The 20,891-nt window shown below is 47.2% G+C and overlaps 1 protein-coding gene across 1 annotated transcript; it reads left to right on the forward strand.

Annotated features, from left to right (window-relative positions):
* The first annotated feature begins 406 nt into the window (after positions 1 to 406).
* IGIP (IgA inducing protein) lies at positions 407 to 3,263 on the forward strand. Its single transcript, XM_007461448.1, has one exon. It carries the CDS (start codon positions 2,933 to 2,935, stop codon positions 3,092 to 3,094), a length of 162 nt encoding a protein of 53 aa, XP_007461510.1. The 5' UTR covers positions 407 to 2,932; the 3' UTR covers positions 3,095 to 3,263.
* The last annotated feature ends 17,628 nt before the right edge of the window (positions 3,264 to 20,891 follow it).

Below are 20,891 nucleotides of genomic sequence, written 5' to 3' on the forward strand. Positions count from 1 at the left end.
GGTTAGCCATTATCTTAACCCCTTTCTCACCAAAAGATTTTAGTTTTGTGTATTGGGAAACAAGACGTCACTAGGGAAGAAAAAGATTTGCCTTACAACTTTGCTGGAACACATCAGTTTGGTGACGTATGGGACACCGGTATCATTTTTGAGAAGGTGCATAAAACCAAAGTAAATTATTCTCTATGTAGAACATTATTTACTAGTAACATTTGTTTGGATGTATTAGCTTTGACAATTTTTACCAGTAAATATTGGTTTTATTTAAAACTGGGAATCCAGTTTATAAATAAGATAGTTGATGTATCTGTCCTTTCCCCCATGTAAAGAATAGTTTAAAGGTTTATGCTTACTTTTTATTTTTCTCTCTTGATGCCATGGAGTGGGGTGGGGGCAGGGGAGATCTTTGAGTCAACAACCGACAAAATATCTTCTTCAAATTTAAAAATTGAGAAAGCAGCACCTTATTTAAGTCTAACTGTATACCATTTTAGTGCATGTATTAGTTTTAATAATGATTTTTTGGTGCATGCCTTTGGGCTTATTCAAAAGTGTACAATAGGAAAGTATACGTATTTCCTTTCTTAGAAAGGAGATGTTTTTCTACTTTGCAACATGTGATTACAAAAATCTTCCTCTGTGGGAAGATTAACCATGTATTGAACTACTGAAAAGTATATATTTTTAGATATACAGAAAGCATCTACATGGAGCAGCATTCAGAACTATATAGAAGTCATAGCATTCTATATAGGACCAAAAAGGAAATAACATTAAACACTTAAACAGACTTTGTTGGGTAGAAATACCTTTAGATCTTGCATTGACTTCCAAAAAGAAAATGCCACAGAAGTTTGCTGAAAACTTTTGTTGTTTGAATTTTCTCTGTCAGTGTATTTAGCCCAAATAGAACAGCTTTGGGTTAACACATACGTAAGAATCAAAAAAACAAAGCTAACTAAATAAATCAGTCTGGTTTGCCAATCCAGCTTGACTGAAATAAGTAAACTAATCACTTGCAACATGAAAAACTGTTCAACTCCTCTAAGGTTTTGACGAAATAACCTTGGCTGATGTGGGAAGACTCCCACTTTGATTTCTGACCTGACAGTGAAGATTCATGCTTGACATGATTTCATACCTGACAGTGTCTGTTTAAGGAGCTGTGGTACAGTCTGCTAATTCAATCCCAGATACCTGTTGATTACCTGTGAGATCTAGAGTCCAAAGTAGCCAGCAGCTGTATCCCTGAGTGCTCTGTGCCCATCAGATCTCTTAAAGTAAGCAGGGTTGGGACAGGTCACAGCTCTGATGAGTGACCTCAGGTGCTGTGGACAGCCCCAGATTTAAGACTTGTATCTGCTTTCTTGGGAGTCATCACTGAACTAATGTCCCACATGGTGTTACTTACTGTAGATGCTCTCTCTTGGAGGAGGCCCAGAGCACACATCCTAATTGCTTGTGGTACTCAGAGAGGGGGTGCTAACTCTGATGCCCTGGCCAAATTCCAGTTTAGGGATGTGGGTCTTCTTGCTATTCTAATCGGAAACATGCATCGCTTCCCATTTTCCCTGTTGATCTCAGTGCAAACTGCACTAGTATATTTCTTTGCCCCAACCCCAAGTCTCTAAGATGCTGGTGTGTATTATATAGGCCAAGTTCATGCCTTATCCTAATGCTGGAAAGTTGAGGAATGAGTGAGCTTGGTGTCACAGTGCCCTGTAGTTGGAGGGTGAACTCTTGTGGTGTTTTAGGGATGAAGTTGGCCATCTTAGCATAAGTTGGGGAATGTGCACTGGCCGGAGGCTTCCAGCCATGAGGTGTGAACTGAAACCTATTTTCCCTCTTTTCTTATAGCATGTTGAGAAAATCTGTTGGGTTTTTAGCAGTCAGGGAAGGCCGGAGTTCTGCAGCTTTAATCTGGGTAACTGAGGCTAGTTTGAGCAAGTCTTTGGTTAATTAACTAGGTTCTCAGATGCCACAGACTCCGTGAAAAGTCACCATTATTTTCAATGGTTGTGATAGAATTTCCCCCAGTAGCCATTATTTTAAGATTATATTGCAGAGTTGCTTTATTTGAGCTTTTCGTGTATACACAATCCCAAACTGGAAGAAATAATAATTAAAAAAAGGAATCCTGCTGTGAAAGGTATATATTACTCTAGATTTTTCTTACTGTAAATATTGTAAGATTGTAATACTGTCGATATTTTATTAACCAACAAATGTTAATCTATGTGAATTCAGACTTATTTTAAATGTGCTTCTTATTTACTGTGTGTGGTCCCTGTTGCTGACAGTATTAAGTTATATTCTGATGTAAGATTAACTTTATTAAAGAATGTAAACATTGTTTCCTTATGGGAAAACAAATAAAGTATAAAGAAGACAATTCTTTTCATTAAAATATACTGTGTATTTACACTTGCTAGACCCAGCAGCACTTATAAATTTAGTACACTGTTCAAAATTTTAGTTAACACAGCTGACATGGATGTGCTCTATTTGAAAGTCTAAGAGTAGGTATTGTTGGAATATAAACAGTTTGTATTTGTCTGCTGTGAATCATAATCTTGAAATTTCTAATCGAGTTTGTAAAATTTTTATAGTAAAACATTTTAACGACAATTAAAAAATTTATCTTCTCTAAAGAATGGTCGAAACAATATCCTTTCAGAAATAGAATTGTTCTTTAATATCTTTCCAAAATGATTTTGGTTAAATGGACCAGATGTATGTTAGTTAAAATTTAAGACAAAGTTGTAATATTCTTTGAGTTTACAAGTTAATCCTTATTGGAGATGTGCCAATTATACAGTAGAATATCATTAATTTGCACTGTTTGGGGACCCCATTAAGAATGCTGAATTTTTCCAACTAAGAAGTAAGCAAATGCAATTTAAAAAGTAAATTTGAGCATTCTGTATTAAATATGTGCAGTTATTATCACATGAAGAAGCTCAGTGTGTCGGGCTGTAATATAACCATACTTGCTGTCATGTTCTCCCATCTCAGTGCTGGGAACTCACCATGTGGAAACCAAGCAAATGTGTTGTGCATCAGCCGGCTTGAGTTTGTTCAATATCAAAGCTGAAACTAGCGAGGTCTGCTGTACTGCTTATTGAAGTATTGTGATTCTTTTAGGCATTGATTCTTACAAAATATATACTGTAACAGTATACTTTGTACAGATTTAAATTTTATTTGAAAAAAATGAAATAAAGTAGGCAAAAAAATAAAGATGTTTATTTTTCATGTGACTATATAAACAGATCAGTCTTTTGTTTCAGTGCCTTTGGTGGGGGTGGTTATGGTTGCTCTTGGAATTTTTTTGGGGGGTGGGGGGGATAGAAACCATTTTAAGGATTCAGCAGCAGGTATACTTGCCTAATCATTAACTTGCTGTAAGGATTAAGTGGGCTGTCTCACACTGGAAAACTGTTTTCTATTTTATTTTAAAACAAATTTAATTTTAGAGATTTTATGTGAATGGCTTCCCTATCCTGCTTCTTGAGTCAGTTTTTTAAATTCTCTGGTGGTGTGATGGTTAACCAAGCCATCACAATTGAAGAGAAAGAGAAACTTTTCCCATAGATCATGTCCCTTTTCCATAGAAACCTTTTTGTTTTCTGTCGTTTAAATTTGAAGTTGGTTTGGGTTACAAAAGAGTCATGACAAAAGATGAAGAGAGTCCTCTGCAGGAAATAGTAGTTGTGCTTGAAAATAAGATCCTTTCAAAACTGCTCTTCTAGTGAGTGGAGTGGTAGACAGTGAATGAAGTTACCAATAAAAATATGGCACAGGAGTGATCCTTCAGAATAGTTTTAATGGGACCTTCTCAGAGAAGATTAGATTATCTGACCAAAAAGAACCATCCCAGTTATGGCCTCTGACTCAAAAAGCAACAGTGGCTTCAGGTGTATGGTATTTTCCTCAACCTTTAGAAATGGAGTTGGAAGTTTTATTTGTGCTTTCTCCTCATTTTATCTTTTCTGATGCTTTCACTTACTTTTAGGCTGGATATGAGAACGTTTAGAACAAGCAGTTGCAGGAGCAAGGTTCCTGCAAAAGTCACACTATAGAAAATTTTTTCATTGTTATTTAAATGTGTATGACAGTAGTTATACTCTAAAAACTGATGCATGGCCATAGAAATATCTCAAGTTCACAGTAGCACAGTTTCAGGCGTCCCTGGGTAAATTCCAAGAAAGTTTTGTTGTTGTCATTGTTGTTGTTTTGGTTTTTTTCCTGCTAAAATGGCCCTCCTTTGTAGAGAACAGCAGACTAGCTGTTGGACTACAGCTAGCCACAGCTAGCTAGCTTTGGACCAGCTTCCACATCTGACAATCACCAACTCCAGTAAAAATAATACAGACATTTTGCTGCATGAAAACTTAAAGCTGAGGGTTTTGGGTAGGTAGGGCAGGTACTAAGAAACTCTAATTTTCCCTAAGTTCGGCAGTGCCTCTTTGGGTGGCACACAGAGAACAGGTGGGTACTTCCTGAAGATTCCCCTCTCTCCTCAAGGTGGAATCAGACAAACTCCTGGGTCCCTGTCCCAGAGGAGGGCTCTCTAGTACAGGACGTTGTGGTAGAAACTCTAACCACGATTTGTAGTAAGTATAAGGGAGTGAAAAGCCAGAAGCCAGGCCCCTTCCTAACTGTCCTGTGGCCTTAATCTTTAAAAGATTCCAAATGGGACTATGATTAAATATGCCCTGTGGTTATTTTGGAGGGCCTAAGGTGAGTTCTATTGCAGGGCTACAGGGGGAACATCCCAGACTTGGGATGGGTCTGAACTATATAGGACAAGGCTTACAGGCCCATGTGAGCCTCTCAAGAAAGGGGCCCAGCATGGTCAACAGAACTATTAGTCATTTTTATTCAGCACTTTCTTTTCCAAAGTGATATAATTGGCAATTGCTTCCCACCCCCCACCTCCAATGGACGTTAACTTTTATTTAACCGTGTGGTATGTCATTTACTTAGGCCCTTTTGCATGGTTTTTAGAACTCCCTTTGTTCCTAGTGCCAGTAACAATTTCTAAGCGGATTGGACTTTTTGACTTGGGGTACTGGGTTGTGGAAGAGGTTCTGCTCATTCAGGATCAGAGGAAAGAGATCCCTTTTTCCCTGTTTGGCTGCCCGGTAACCTCAGGGCCAGCACAGTCACTACTGCTTTCACTTCAGCACCATCCCCCACGCTTCTGGAACTTAAGGAGGAGGAGCCACTTTTTTCTCTGAAAATGGGGATTCTACCTTAATTTTGCTAATCTCTGGAGTGTTTCCAATAACGTCGTTCCAGTTTTCCTACCAACATTGATTTTCATTCATTTTGATCAAATCAGGCCATTTGGCACTTAGGCTGGCAGTGAGAATATGTCGCAACAGACTCACTGAATGTTGCAATGTTTAAAAAAGCAGGATATCCCTACCTCACAGCCAGCAGGGTTGTCCAGTTAACCCCACCATCCTAGGAATCCTGACTCTCCCTGCATGCTCAGCTCACAACTCAGACCTTCCCCAGGGAGCAGGAGTTTCTTTGTCAGCCTCCTAGGGAGATTGGCAGCCACTCTGACCTAGCTCGGCCTTCTCTTTCTGTCTCTGGCAGTGACACTAAGGGTGGGTCTGTACTGCCACCATCCTAAATTTTTCCAAGCCCCCCCACTTTTTTTTTTAATCTAATATCGAGTGCTTAAAATATGCAAGCTAAGTGTTTTATCTAGGTTATTTCATTAAATCTTACTACAACCCTATGAAGTAGGCACTATTATTATCCCCATTTTACAGAAGAGGAAACTAAGACAAGAAGAGATTGAGTAGTATACCCAGGGTCACACAGTCAGAATTCAAGTCATGAGTCCTGGCAAGCTGAGACCCTTGGTCTCAGACACTCTAGTGCCACCTCCTCCCCTAACTTGCAGGGTCTTCCTGACTTTGACAGTGCCTTACCTCAGGATGTATTTAGCTGGATGGCAAAGCCAGCGTTCCCTGCAGCAAAGGAAGATTTCTCTGTATAACTCAAAAGCCACATTTCCTGTTCTGAAGGTTGATTCATGAATGAATCCACATTTTCACTTCCCCTGCCCCTTTCGTGGGGGAATGACTTACTCGGAGCAGGTCTGAGGAAAGCTGGCAAATGACCCTTCCAGGCCTCTCTCCACTGCTCTTGCTTAAAGTAAGTACAGCGCTGAGTACTATTCCTGCCTCTTCCCATCCTCACCACAATGACCTGATCAAAAAGCTCTGTGAGTGAGCTCTTCAATTCTGTCTAGCGGAGCTGTCGATTTCTTTCTTGTTCCCAGATTATACCCCCCAGCAGACACCCTGTCATCCTTATGGCTGACCTCCTATTTGGGTTCATTTGGCTCCAGATATAGGCTCAAAAAGGGACAGGAGGCAGTCTCCAGGAGAGGATCTGGGTCTGCCCAGATTCCCCAAACCTTGCTATTTTCCAATAATTGGCCAAGTAATTGGATCAGTCAGGGCCAGCCCTGTAGTTTCCAGCTCAAAGTTTTGCTTGGGCTGTTAGGTTTCTGAAGGCACTTTCCTGCATCCTCTAAAATACTACTTCCCAGATGCTTCCTGACCTCTAAGGGAAGGTCCAGAGTGTCACTCTCCAGGGGCTTCTTCCAAAAATAAAATATGAAATTCCTTGCGACTTAGGGGTGGTTTAGAGGGCTGTGGTATCTATTAGAACTCTTGTCTGAAAAGGGACGATCATAATCCCTCATTTTTCTTGTATCCTCTAAAGCAGTGATTCTCAAGGTGTGGCCCCTGGACCAAGAGCATTAGCATCCCCTTGGAAATTGTTAGAAATAGAAAAAAAATTTTTTTCCAATTTTTTTGGCTGCGCCACACGGCACGTGGAATCCTAGTTCCCCAATGATTGAACCCACGACTCTTGCATTGGAAGCGCAGAGTCTTAACCACTGCACCACCAGGGAAGTCCCCAGAAATAGAAATTTCTTGGTCCACACTCCAGATGGAACTGAATCAGAACCTGCAGGAACCCAGCAATCCCTGTTGTAACAAGCTCTCCAGGTGACTCTGAGGCACAGTGAAATGTGAGAACCACTGCTCTCTAAAGCAAAGCTGCTTTATCTCTTTTGGAGTTTTAGGTTTAAGACTCTGATGAAAGCTTGGGACCCTCTCGCCTGCTTCACAGACCTCCTCAAGTCCTTGTTAAGAATCCCTGCTCTGGAACTTAGAGCTTGTCCATGCCTCTCTGGCTTCCACCATCTCCACACCACCTTGAGAAGGGGTGGCCACATGCTCCCTGTTTGTTCTTTCATTCATGTCCTGTTGGTTGTCGCTGAGAGTGGACAGCCCCCGTGCCAGAGAACACAGGGGAAACGGCTTCCTGCTCCATTTGTGCTGCAACTGTAGCCTGTGGCCTCTAAACAAAAACCAAATGCTTGGGCATGGGGCACCAGGCCAGAGCCTGGGCAAACAGAAAGTGATTTCTTCTCCTGGAGCTGGGAGCTGTGTGTCAGAGCAGAACTGCTAAAAACTGTGGAGCTTCCTGTGACAGTCCTGGCTGGGGCATACTGACTGCAGCTAGAGCTTTGTCGGTGGCAAGCCCTGGTTATGCCTGTTATCCCTGTTTAATTGTTTGCGGCACCCCTGTTCAGTTACACAGGTATCCTGGTTTGGGTAACAGATTATACGGTCCCCCATTTACTCACCTAATGGCCTCCTCAGAGGTCTCCTTATGGCCCTTCTTGCCTCCTGCAATCCATTCTCCACACAGCAGCTTGCCCATAAATATGGTTACAAGACCCTTATGATCTGGCCCCATCTAAGTCCTCAGTTTTCTCTCCTTCCTTTCACCTCCTTGTTCATCTCTCTTAAGCCATACTGGTCATCTTCCCATGTCTTGAATGCATGGAGCCCATTGCCACCTAAGTGTCTTTGGCTTTGCTCTTCCTTCTGCCTGGAATGTGCTTCCTTACAGATCCTCACACAGTGGCCCTTTTCATAAACAGGCCTCAGCTTTCATGTTCTTTCAAGGAGACCCCCTTCCAATCACTCTCCCTCACAGCACTGTTTCCTTTTTCTTCCTAGTGCTTATCACTGTCCAAAACTGTCTTTTCTTTTTCTGTCGATGGGCTAACACTGTGAGGGCAGGACTGAGGCATCCCCAGTGCCTAGACAAGCCTGGCACACAGCAGATACTCAGTAAACATCTCTTAGCTAGGTGGTTGGACTTCATCCACTCCCAGAGTGCCTCTGGGGGCTGACTTCCTCATCCATGTTGAATGCAAGTACTATCATCCTGTTTTATCTCACCTCTTGCCCACAGGTGGCATAGGACAGGGGCCCTGAATATGAGATGATTCTTCTCTGCCCGCTGCCAACTCTCCTTAGCTTCTTGCACCTCCCACCTCTGTATGGGCCTCAGCATCTCCTCTCCCTAGGTATTTCATCTACAGATGAGGTTCTGGGGAAAGGGCAGTAACCCTGGCCTTAACAGATAGCTTAATGCCCACTCTGCCCACAACTGCCCCCCAAAGCACTGTGGGTTGGGGCTCCAGCCATTCAGCATGCACTTAGGGGGCCCCTTGGCCACTGAGCATTTGATGGGCAGCATTCTTCTGGGCTTCTTGATGAGCTGGGAACTCACTCTCCCTGGAATCCACTAGTTGAGGGAAGGGAGGAGACTAGCTGTCCAAGAGGTTATATGCCCTGTTTCCAAATGCCACAGGGTAGGAGGTGTCCAGAGAAGTATGGCTTCCATAGAGCACCAACATCACTGGTGACGTTTCACCAAATCCTGGCTCTTCTACTCTCTGTTACTTGGCCCTCCCCCGAGTCTTTAAAATGAGAGTGGTGACAACTAAACCCCCTCCCTCCCATAACATTCCAGGGCAGCAGTGAAAAAGAACCTCCCTCCTTCTTTCTAAACCTGAGGAGGAAATGAGGCTCCTGAGCTCAGCTGACTTTAAAATAAATTTAGGCTCCAAGATAAATTTAGGGCTATGGAATATGGACTCAAATAGCAAAGTCATACAGAGATAGGAGGTAGAGTTTGAGTTTCCAACCAACTCGCCATAAAGTGAGACCCTGATGAGAACCAGGCTGCTGCATGGTGGGCAGAGGATAAGGAAGGGGAAGCAAGGACTTGGAGACCAGACCATCACTCTGGAGGATTTCCAGGGCCTTTGTCCGAGTTCTGGCCTTTGGGGAAGGAGCATGGAGGTGGAGGTTAAAAATATTAGGTTTGAAATCAGATCGATGCAGATCCAGACTCTGTCACTCACTAGCTTTGTGGCCTTCAGCAACTCTACCTAACCTCCCCTGGTCTCAATTTCCTCATCTATAAATGGGATAAGAGTGCTGACTTCATTTGATTGTTGGGAAGATTAAATGAAATCATTCCTGTGAAGAACTTACAGCACAGAGTAGTGTTTAATAAATGCTTTCATCATCATTATCCTTGCTGTTGTTGCGGTTGTCGGTCAGAAGGGAGACAAATGTGGAACTTGTGTAGCCGATAGGAGCCCTGCTTCCAGTAGCCTCTGCGCTCCCAGGTGGAGGAGCCGTGAAAAGAGCACATGCCTCTCAGAGAGTGACCCCTTCCCATTTCAGCTTTGGTCCTACCTACATACCTTTCTCCTGCCAGCCCAAGGAGGATCTAGTCTGTGGTGCTCTCTTCACAGGCCCAGTTGTGTACTGGACCAGATTTATTTTTGGTTTGTCGCTTACTATCTCTGTTCCAGGCCTGGAATGTCTGAGGTTTTCTAGTGATGGTGGAGGAGAGCGCTCTTTTGAAAAACAAAATGAGGTCTCAGTCTAGGGGCTCTGCTTCCTTCTGGCTATAGGCAACAACAGAGAATCTGCCATCTGCCAAGGGTGCAGGATGACTAGAGGTCAGTGCTGAATATTAATTCACCTGTTGGACATCTAAGATAGCAGTTAATCAGGCCTGGGGAACAGCTCTTGCATAAGGAAAGGAGAGATTTGCCTTTGGCAGAAATTTTTATTTATTTATTTATTTTTGGCTGCGTTGGGTCTTCGTTGCTGTGCACGGGCTTTTCTCTAGTTGCGGCGAGCGGGGGCTGCTCTTCATTGAGGTGCGTGAGTTTCTCACTGCGGTGGCTTCTCTGTGGTGGAGCAGGGGCTCTAGGCTCATGGGCTTCAGTAGTTGTGGCATGTGGGCTCTAGAGCGCAGGCTCAGTAGCTGTGGCGCACAGGCTTAGTTGCTCTGTGACATGTGGGATCTTCCTGGACCAGGGCTCGAAGCTGTGTCCCCTGCATTGGCAGGCGGGTTCTTAACCACTGCGCCACCAGGGAAGTGCTGGCAGAAATTCTTAAGCTGGGGCTTTTGGGGTCTTGTAAATCTCCTGAAATTTTATACAAGATTATACCTGTATGTGCAAGGTACATTTTTCTGAGAAGAGGATCCATAGTTTTCTTCAAAACTCTCAAGGGAAGTTACAGCCCACATAGGTTCAGAATCACTGGTCCTGATCTGAGAGTAGAAATAGAACCCTCCTCTAGGGGGTCTCTGAGAAGCTGCATTCTTCAGCTTGGCTGATCAGAAGGACTGAAAAGGACCTGGAAGCAGGGCTGCTTAGGCTTCGAGGAAAAAGAGCTATTCTCTTTATTGCACCTAGGTTGACTGGTTGGAGCCTGCCCTATCCATTTGGAAGTTGGGGATTTTGAGCTAGCTAAATATCCCTTATTTTCTCTGAATTTTGGTTGCAATATTATAAAGCACTCTAAACTGCCATATTTTGTGCTAGATGGGGGGACTGGCCTGGTGTCATCTCAGAGGTGGGAAGCAGGGTTGAGTGACTGTGCTAGGTTTGTGTGGTAGCAGTAATGGTGGGGGGTGAGGTGCAGGGGTCTCCTTATGTTGCCCTCATTTGGATGCTTGTTACATAGTCGGTACTCAGCCACAGTTTTTGCACTGATATGTAGTTGTTTCCTTCCTTTTGGAGACATTAAATCTAAGTTCCATGGCCCATTTTTTAATTTCACCAAGGCAGTGGCTTCTCCTTACCCCTGTGGCATCTTTTCATGAGAGGCTAGGAGCCCCAGTCTTCTCCCCAGCTGTGCTTATTTACTCCTTACCCCTCACCCTACAAATCCTGAAAAATAGCTCTGAAAGCCAACTTGGGGCCTTTGAGATTGTTTGCTGCTCCTTGGAATATGATTCCATCATTGAGTGTATTCCAATTCTGGCCAGTCCTGGTACTGTCTCCTGCTTTCCTCAATACCCATCATTCCTTGTTGCAGCTACTTGTTCATGTTAAAAAATGGCATCTATCTCCCTGCTGAGAATTTTCCCCCTCCTCTCAAACCTCAAGTCCATGTGCTCAACCCAGCTTACTGGATGGCATCAGAATGCGGCAGAGGTTTCCTAAGGCTTGCCTGTCCTCCTACCTGAATCAGGCAAACACTCTCTTAGCTCAGAGCCAGCTCACAAGTAGGAAGTATGGGCTGAGACTAGCTGAACACAGTGGTTCCCTGGTCTCCCCCAAGAGCGGAACCTGATCCCTATAGGGTGAATTGGCTGACAGAAGCTCCATGGGACAAGAGTTTCACTTTTCTTTGGGGTCTTGAGTTGGAGTATTCTCTAGACATGAAACAGAGTCAAGTCTCTAGGACATAGGCCTCTGATTTGGAGTCCTCAGACCATATAAGGCCACCCAGCCCACCCAAGAACACAGGTACACCCATCCTCACTGCCACCAGGGGTCTGGACAGGGGCCACCATCCCAGGACTACCCTGATCCTCACAGAGCTGAGGGGTCTGATGGAGGTATTAAAGCCCACACAGGGCAACATTTTCTCCACATGCTCTTCCAAAAGGCTCTCTATGAAGGGAAAATAAGGTCTTGGGAGGACCTGCCTGAGCCACATCCCCTCTGTGAAAGATGGGCCTATGGACTGGAGACCATGATGTCTGACAGAGAGTCAGTCCTTCCTCCTCCTCCTCACCCAGGGCCAGCAAAACTGTTTCTGGTCCTTCCATCTTGCTTCATTGCTCCTCTCCTGCACACTGATCCACTTAACCCCGCTCATTTTACGCTGGCTCTGAATAACTATGACTTGAGTTGTCTCTTGATTGTAGGGCTCTGAGGATGATAACAATGGGAAGTAGCCACCCTCTGGTGTTTGCTTCCTCCTGAACCCTGACTTCTACGAAGGAATTGTGAGGGAAAGGAAAGGCCTCCAAGGCCATCTGGTCTCACAGTCTGCTGCCAGGCAGAATGAGCCACCCCTTGGTCCAGGCCGACTTGTCCTTTTAACCTTATAATAGTTCCTTGGGTTGTACAGAGGCTTTTTATTTTGATCAAATGTATCTGTCCTCTCCTTCATGGCTTTGTATTTTATGGTTTTTAAAGAAGGTTTCCCTATGCCCAGATAATAAACATATTCTCCCATATTTTCTTATATCTCTTTCATATTGGGTTGGCCAAAACTTCATTCGAGTTTTTCTATAAGATGTCACGGAAAAACCCGAACTAACTTTTTGGCCAGCCCAATAGTTGTACTTCTATGTTAGTTCTTCAATCCATCTGGAATTTATGGTCATATATGGTGTGAGCTAGGGATCTAACCTTTTTTTTCTTTTTTTGGGGCAGAGGGTCACATGCTGTCCAGAATTATTTATCCTATAGGCCATCCTCTCCCCCGTGACTTGAAATACTACTCTTCTCATATTCAAAAGTCCCATAAATATATGTGACTGTCTGGATTCTCTATTTTGTTGCACTGAACTTTTTTATATTCCTTGTACAGTACACCATTTTAATAGTTGTAGCTTTTGAGTGTGTGTCGATACAGTGTATTTTTCTCTTTCATTCTTTTCCCCCAAATTGTTTTGTTATTCTTACATATTTTTTTTTTAAAGATTTTTTTAATTTTAATTTTATTTTTATTTATTTATTTGTGCTGTGTTGGGTCTTCGTTTCTGTGCGAGGGCTTTCTCTAGTTGTGGCAAGTGGGGGCCACTCTTCATCGCGGTGCGCGGGCCTCTCACTATCGCGGCCTCTCCCGTTGCGGAGCACAGGCTCCAGACGCGCAGGCTCAGTAGTTGTGGCTCACGGGCCTAGCTGCTCCGTGGCATGTGGGATCTTCCCAGACCAGGGCTCGAACCCATGTCCCCTGCATCGGCAGGCGGACCCTCAACCACTGCGCCACCAGGGAAGCCCCTTACATATTTTTTCTTTCCAGATGTACTTCCCAGTCAGCTTGTCAAATTTCATTTAACAAGTCCTATTGGGATTTTGGTTGGGATTTTATTTATCATGTAAATTAAGTTGGGAGAGAGTTGATATCGTTACAATATTGAGTCTTCTTATCCAGAAACAGAATGTCTCAGCTATGTTCTTAAGGGCCTCCAGGGGAGACATTCTCTCTTCTCCTGACCCCTGCAGTCTCTCAGTGTCCATTGGCTGGTGTCCTGAGCCACCAGAGCCTGGTGTTGCAGTGTCCTGTGATTCTAGCTTACTCATTCCCTCTTCCCACTCAGAGATGGATGAAACAGTTGAGTATTTGCTTTTGCTCAGGAATTCCAAGCTTTATCTGTCCAAGACCCAAAAGTACTCAGGGGAATTGTCCTATCTCTTTTATGCCCTGCTTTTATATCCCATTCCTAGAATCCCCCTTCTTGTCTTGCTCTCTCAGGAATTCCAATATTTCAAATCTAGAGTAGTACGGCTTAATATTTTCTTTAGTCAGGATTTCCCTGAGAGTCTGGTTGGCCTGAAACACAGTCTCTCATTCTGACCTTCTCTCTTTTCACATTGTTCCATGTAATTTCTAAGCTTCATTCAGACAAGATGATAGCTTGGAAGGAGAGCTCACAGGTATTTGAGAGAATAACAGTGTTAATGATTCTATGCCCGATGCCTACACTAAAAGGAAGAGCTTATTGCCCCTGACTTGCCAACAGATACCAGCCTATGACTCTGCTCACCACCCTCAACTTTACAGAGTGTCTAGGAATTCCCAGGCATTTTTGTCTCCTGATTTCTGTGCATCAGCCTCAAGAGGCAGGTTGTTAGATATAGCTGACTGCCAATGGCCAAGAGGTCCTAGCCCTTCTGCTCAAAACTCTTCCAGGGATAGCTGTATCCAGCTGTTTTGTTGCCAATATGAAAGCCAAAAAAGCCAGAGCTAAAGTTTTCTGGGCTCTCAGAGCAGGTGTGGCAGCCAGGAAGTAGGAAAAAGGAGCCTGACCAGGGTCCAGGTCCTCACCTCATCCCCCAGAATAGCTGAATGTGCTTTAAGGCCAGGTACGATGGCAACACAAAGATATAGGCAGTTTGCCCAAACTGTTGCATATACACCTGGGTACCAAGAAAGGCCATGGAGTCCAGACACCCGGACATGCTTTGCCCGGCCATATTCCTCTCCTGTTTCTGCATCCACTTGGCTGTCTTTGCATCACCTCCTCCTGTTTCCAGGTACCTTTGGGCAAGGTCAGCACCACTTACCACTAAAATATCCCCTTGATAAATCTTCACCTGCTGCTTATCCAGTGAATAAGATTTCAGGGTAAGGACTGCAGAATTTGTCATAGTGATTGGAAGGTTACTCCAACATAAGACTTACATAAAATGATTCCTAGACATTTGTGTTTCAAAGGACAGAATGAGCCACTCCCTCATAGTGAACCAATTTCAAGGCCAGGAAATCTGCCACAGGGGCTGAAAAGTTCTATAACACAAACAGAGCTACAGCGTCTGATTCCTCGAGGTCTCGCTTCCAAACACAATATGCTGCAAAGAATTTTCCCTAGCCATCTCCCACCACACCCCCCAAGTTGCTCAAGGCCCAGCCAGCCACCCAGTTTTACATGTCTAAATCTGAAATCAAAGTCCCAGGCAGGGAGAGGGATTGTCACAAGTAATTGCAACATCCCACAAGAATTTGTTTGGGAGTTAAAAGGAGCCAAACCTGGGCCTTCTCCAAAGCTTGCAAGTCTGAGTTTTTTGAGAACCACATTTGATCTGTTCCAATACGTTGAATGTAAACGTTTGTCTTGTGCCTGCTTGGCAGCTCTAGGGGACTCTGCAGGGCTCCTGTGGCCCACCATGGCGACCCGTGTGACTTCCCCTAGGAGAGGACAGTGTGGGGGACTGCCTGCTATGAGCCACAGGCCCCCAGAGTTGGCCTTAATCTTCTGAGCCCTACTCGAAACACTATCCCAAGGGAAAACGAGGAGTGAGGGCTCTGAGGGGCAAAGGCTCCCAAGTAGCTGCAGAAAGAGGCTTGGATGGGCGCGGAAAGGGCATAGGCATCCTGCCACACTGCCACATCCTTTCTCAGCAACTTCTATACTCGCTCTTCCCTTGCCTTCACCCTTACCTTATCTCATTTTATCCTTACGTGTTAACTTCATGATATTATTTAGAGATGATGTTCTTTCTTTTTCCATATAGAAAATAACCACCTTCAAAGTGACAGCTTAGGGCTCAAACACAGTAGCTATTCCAGCTACATCTGAAGACAGACCAGCATTATTAGGGATACAATTGGTTGTTACGAACCAGACAGTTGTCGTCGTCGTCATCATCATCATCATCATCATCAAACAGTTACTACTTACTGAGCCCTTACTTTATGCACAGGCCCCTTTTGAGGCTGACATTATTATTTCCCTATTTAATGGAGTAGGGCCAGGCCTGGTGAGGTTAAATGGCCTGCTCCAGGTCTCCCAGTTGGTCAGAGGGGGAACTGGGCCTCCAGAGGGCCTGAGCCATTGCCATGGCTCATTTTCTTCTGGAAGAAGCAGAAGGAAGCAGAGCCCAGCAAGGCGCCTGCCGGCCCCAACAATCTAACACTGCCAGCAACGGTGGGAAGGGGCTTTCACAGCATGTCTTACCTGGGTCCCAGGTCACCTACAGCCGACCCAGGACCACAGGGACATGATGACTCAAGGATGAGGATGCAGTGGGAGGGGAGGGTGAGTGCCAGCCAGTTCTGTCTTGTTCCTTAGAGAACTCTCATGTCGTTGTAGGCAACGGCGGGGCCCAGTGCGCATGGGAGCCCTGCCTACCTCCTCCCAGCTCTCCAGGACTTCACGGTGGAGGCTTTCTCCAAGAGCGGTTATTCCTCATCCCCACCACTCTGGCCCTAGCTTCAAAGAATGCAAAGAGAGCCAGAGCAGGCCAAGATCAATTTCTGCTTGAAGGCCAACAGTCCTACTGTCCCTCAGCCCAGTTTCTTTTCAATACAGCCTAACGTCTCTCTGTCCCCTCTGCTGATTTACATGGCAGGTTTATTTAATTAGCCAGAGGGGAGTCAAAGTGCAGCTCGTCCTCAGAGTTAATTAATACTTCCTGAGCCACCACACTGTGAGTGATGCCAAGATTGGACTGTGTCCTCTATGTCAGCTTAGGGAACAGACTTCAACCCCTTGTGCCTGGCTGGGATTGGAAACTGGAACCAGTTAAAGAGTAGGGATGATGGGGCCCTGAGCTATTGTGAGGAGCAAATGAGGCCGTGCACCTAACATGTTTGCCACAGTGCCTGGCACATAGTAGGGACTTAGATATTGATACTGTGTTTGTAAATTTGAAAAACAAGTGGCAGGGAAAGGTGGCCGAGAGACCATGTTCCCCTCTGGGGCATGTTCCACAAAGAATGCAAGAGAGCCAGAGCAGGCCAAGATCAATTTCTGCTTGAAGGCCAACAGTCCTACTGTCCCTCAGCCCAGTTTCTTTTCAATACAGCCTAACGTCTCTCTGTCCCCTCTGCTGATTTACATGGCAGGTTTATTTAATTAGCCAGAGGGGAGTCAAAGTGCAGCTCGTCCTCAGAGTTAATTAATACTTCCTGAGCCACCACACTGTGAGTGATGCCAAGATTGGACTGTGTCCTCTATGTCAGCTTAGGGAACAGACTTCAACCCCTTGTGCCTGGCTGGGATTGGAAACTGGAACCAGTTAAAGAGTAGGGATGATGGGGCCCTGAGCTATTGTGAGGAGCAAATGAGGCCGTGCACCTAACATGTTTGCCACAGTGCCTGGCACATAGTAGGGACTTAGATATTGATACTGTGTTTGTAAATTTGAAAAACAAGTGGCAGGGAAAGGTGGCCGAGAGACCATGTTCCCCTCTGGGGCATGTTCCAAGGGAGAGAGGGGTAATGGTAGCAAATACCACAGGGAACACAAACCCTCAGGCACACACCCACAAGCATTGTCCACGAAGAAATGCAGCGTGCTTCTCCCTATTTTCACCAGTCTCCTTTAGAAGATGGGGAAGGACTTCCCTGGTGGCACAGTGGTTAAGAATCCATCTGCCAATGCAGGGGACACGGGAAGATCCCACATGCCGCGGAGCAACTAAGCCCGTGCGCCACAACTACTGAGCCTGCGCTCTAGAGCCCACGAGCCACAACTATTGAAGCCCACGAGCCACAACTACTGAAGCCCGCATGCCTAGAGCCCGTGCTCCGCAACAAGAGAAGCCACCGCAATGAGAAGCCCACGCACCGCAACAAAGACCCAATGCAGCCAAAAATAAAAAATGAATTAAAAAAAAAGACACAAAAAAGTTGAACATGAAAGGATTGAAAAAAAAGAAGATGGGGAAAGTGCAGGTGGTTGACCCTGGAGGAATTCAAGCAGAGCATGAGTAAGTGGAGGCTCTCCTTTAATTGTGATCTGATTGCTAAGGGAAGGAAATCTGGCCTGGGCAAAGGAGTGCTGCTGGCCTATGCGATTCCTGCCAGGCCAGGGCCCTTCCCCTCCTTCCATCACCCCATCTCCGCACACACTGGAACCCCACTCCACTCTTATCTCAAAAGACTTTTGACCCTGGCTTTTCTTTCAAATGGTGCTTCCTTGGGCCCTCTCCTGTGGAGTACCCTGACAGAGCCATCACTAGGGCAGGATTTGGTGACAGTGCTTGCCCTCTCCCTCTGCCTCCTCCAGGGCTGCCATGCCTGACGAGCATCTCATAGTCTGCCCTGTCTGACTGCTTGGCTGCAGGGGAGTCCCGTCGCCCAAAGCCCTCTTTGCGGTTGGTGGCTTGGGACAGCCTGCCCTAACTCTCCCAGCTCAATATCTGGGCAGCTTCAGTCCTCGTGGGAGTGCTGGCATAGCCAGTGCCTGGGTGTGTGGGCTCTTCACTCTTTGCCAGGCTTGACCCCATGATCCTATTCAGAGCCTGCCCCAGAGTCTGGATGAGAGGTTACCATGAAGCTACCCAACCCCAGGCATGGATAGTCCTTTCTGGATGCTAAGGCCAAGTAAGAAGACACACTACTGAGGCAAGACCCAGTGGCTGTCTCCGCTGCCAGAAAGATAGCTTTTCTAAGCCAAACGCTGAGGCAAGATACCCGCAGCCCTAAGACCTAGACAGATTTGGACAGGAGGGCACAGTGAGGCTTAGAAGTTTCATGCTGGGTTTGCCACATCTTCTGTACAAAGCCAGATGCTGGGTGGGAAGCATTCTTCCCAATTACCTGAGATGACTTTGGTAAGGAAAATGGAATGTGAAATGGGTCAGAGACTGACACAGCCAGACTGTCAACTACAGCCAGCTCTGGCGGGCCTGGGGTTCTGGGGCCCCTGCGCCCCCTGCTGGCCCCGCAGACAGGCTCCTGCCCTTTGGCTTCCTCCTCCCCAGGAAGCAGCCTGGTGCCTCCTTCTCATCCCAGGGCTACTTCATCTGCTCCCTCCCGCCTCTCACTCTTTTAATCTTTTCACCTTTGGACCTATAGCCTACGGCTGCTCCCTCTTCCTTCCGTAACCTGGGCTTCCTCCTTCTGGACCAAAACCTCTGAGTGTGACCCAAGGTTTTTTTTGTTTGGGGGGGAGGGGGGTTGTTTTGGTTTTTGTAGTGTATGACCCAGCCTCTTGAAGGAGACCCTCGGAACTGTGCAAGTGGCAGCCTGCCTCAGCCAGCACCTCAGAGCAGGCTCTTCTGCTGCTTGCCAGGGGGCATCCAGCCTCCAGCTCTTCCTTCTCTCTGTCTCTCCCACTGCAGAAGCCCACCCTTACAGAGCCTCTAGGGGTGGCCCCTCTAGCTCTCCCAGACCAGCCCTCCACACCACTCCAGACTGGACCGGGAATATCTTCTATCTCTCTTTCCCGGACGCCACAGTGGTGTTTTCCCTCCCTCCCTCTCCCTCTCCCCTTCCAAATCCTGTCCACTTATCGAGTTCTAATGGCTCCAGTGTTCACACTCCAGCCCATCTCCACTATGTCCTCTCCTGAAGCTCCTGCTGCCAGGCCACTTGCTGTGACAACAGTCTCTTAGGTGTGTTTGTCTCCTGAGATTGGAAGCACCCAGAGGGCAAGGACTTTTAACCTCCTACAAAACCAAGGGCAGTGCTAGGCTCCCAATGGGCACTCGGGACCCCGTTGAACGCTGATCCTCTGCTACTAACCTCCCAGCACTGCCTCAGGGCTCTCTGCCTGCGCAAGGTCCGGGGAGTGGCAGGTCCGGTGCGGCTGTGCCGTCAAGGCTACCATTGTCGGGTTACTGCAGAAGGAGGGAAGATGGGGGCCATTTCCCAGAATGGGTGAGAATGACAGGGAGGCTTTTATTTCCAGGGTGAAGGGAGGGAGGACCAGTCGGGAGTGAGGTGCCTGGGTATCAGTTATCACGCTGGTGGAGAAGCCCACGCGCGATGTAGGGGACGTGGATCCCAGGAAAACCCCCAGACCTCATAGGTGCCTCGTCCTACCACCCCTCCGTTCCTCCCAAGGGCGATCTGCCTCCCGGTTCGCAGCCCTGGGACAGATCCTTGCGTGACCTCGGGCGGCGCCCAGTGCTGCTGTGGACAGCTCATCCCGCGGCGGTGGCGGCGGTGGCGCCCGGCGTGTCCCCAGAGCCGCCAGGGGGCGAGTAGGGTGCCCGCCGGCTCTTGGGACGCCCGGGGCGCCGGCGCTGAGCTCCGGAGAGTCCCGGCCAGGGAAGACGCGCCCGCCAGAACCTCCTTGGCTTCCCGCCGCCGCCGCCGCCGCCGCCGCCGCCTGGCCGGGCCGCTACTTCCAGCCCCGCCTTCGGGCCGTCTCGGTCGCTCTGGGCGCCCCAGGCCTGGGCGGGGGCGCAGCCGCTGCGCGCCCGCACAGGTGACGGGCCTCCAGCGCGCCCAGCTCCACGCGCACAGGGCACTGCCTGGCGGACTCGCCTCACTCGCATCCCGCCCCTCCTTCGCCCTCTTGGCAGCCCCGGCTCTGCTCTCGCAGCCGCCCCGATTTTGGGGCCGGCGATTGAATAGGCCGCACCCCGGGCGCAGCAAATGGAGGACGCTGGAATTTAAGGAGGGGGCGAGGGAGGACGCATCTCAGTCCCCTGCCTTCTCCCCACCACTACGAAGCGGCCGCGGGCGAGGCGCAGGCCGCTCTCTGCGCCCTGGGGCTCTGGTCTGGCCCGGCGCCGGTGCCGGTACGGGTGCCAGGGAGAGACCCCGCGCGAGGTTGGCCGGGCGCAACCGCGCTGCACCTGTTGGAGCGGGCCTCTACGCGCTCGGACCCGAGCCGGCCTCCACGGTACACGCTACCCGGGCGTGTACTGAAGGGCCACAGTTGGCTTTAGGAAAACAAAACGAAATATTTATCTAGAATGGTTGTATGCGTATGTCGGCTGCTCTCTGGGTCAGCTGGTTAGGACCATATTTCGTTAAGTCTCAGCCTGCAGCCTGAGACCCCCGACGGCTTAGGACCTGCCCCCTGGCTTTGGCACTGCTGAGGATCTTTTGACTTGATGAGATGCTGTTTCCGTTGAAAAACAGTCTGTTCTTTGGAATCCAAATCCGCTTTTATCAAAACATGTCGGGCCTGACAGAGTTGGTGATAAACGTGTGTGCGTGTTTAAATCCTTTTTGTGCCCACACACTAGCCTGCATCCATTCTAGGTAAATATTTCTACCATTGAACAAAAGGAAGTCAAGTTTGTTTCGTTTCAAAAGGAGTC

This window comes from Lipotes vexillifer, unplaced genomic scaffold (assembly GCF_000442215.2).
Source record: "Lipotes vexillifer unplaced genomic scaffold, Lipotes_vexillifer_v1.1 scaffold217, whole genome shotgun sequence".
Classification (NCBI taxonomy): domain Eukaryota; kingdom Metazoa; phylum Chordata; class Mammalia; order Artiodactyla; family Lipotidae; genus Lipotes; species Lipotes vexillifer.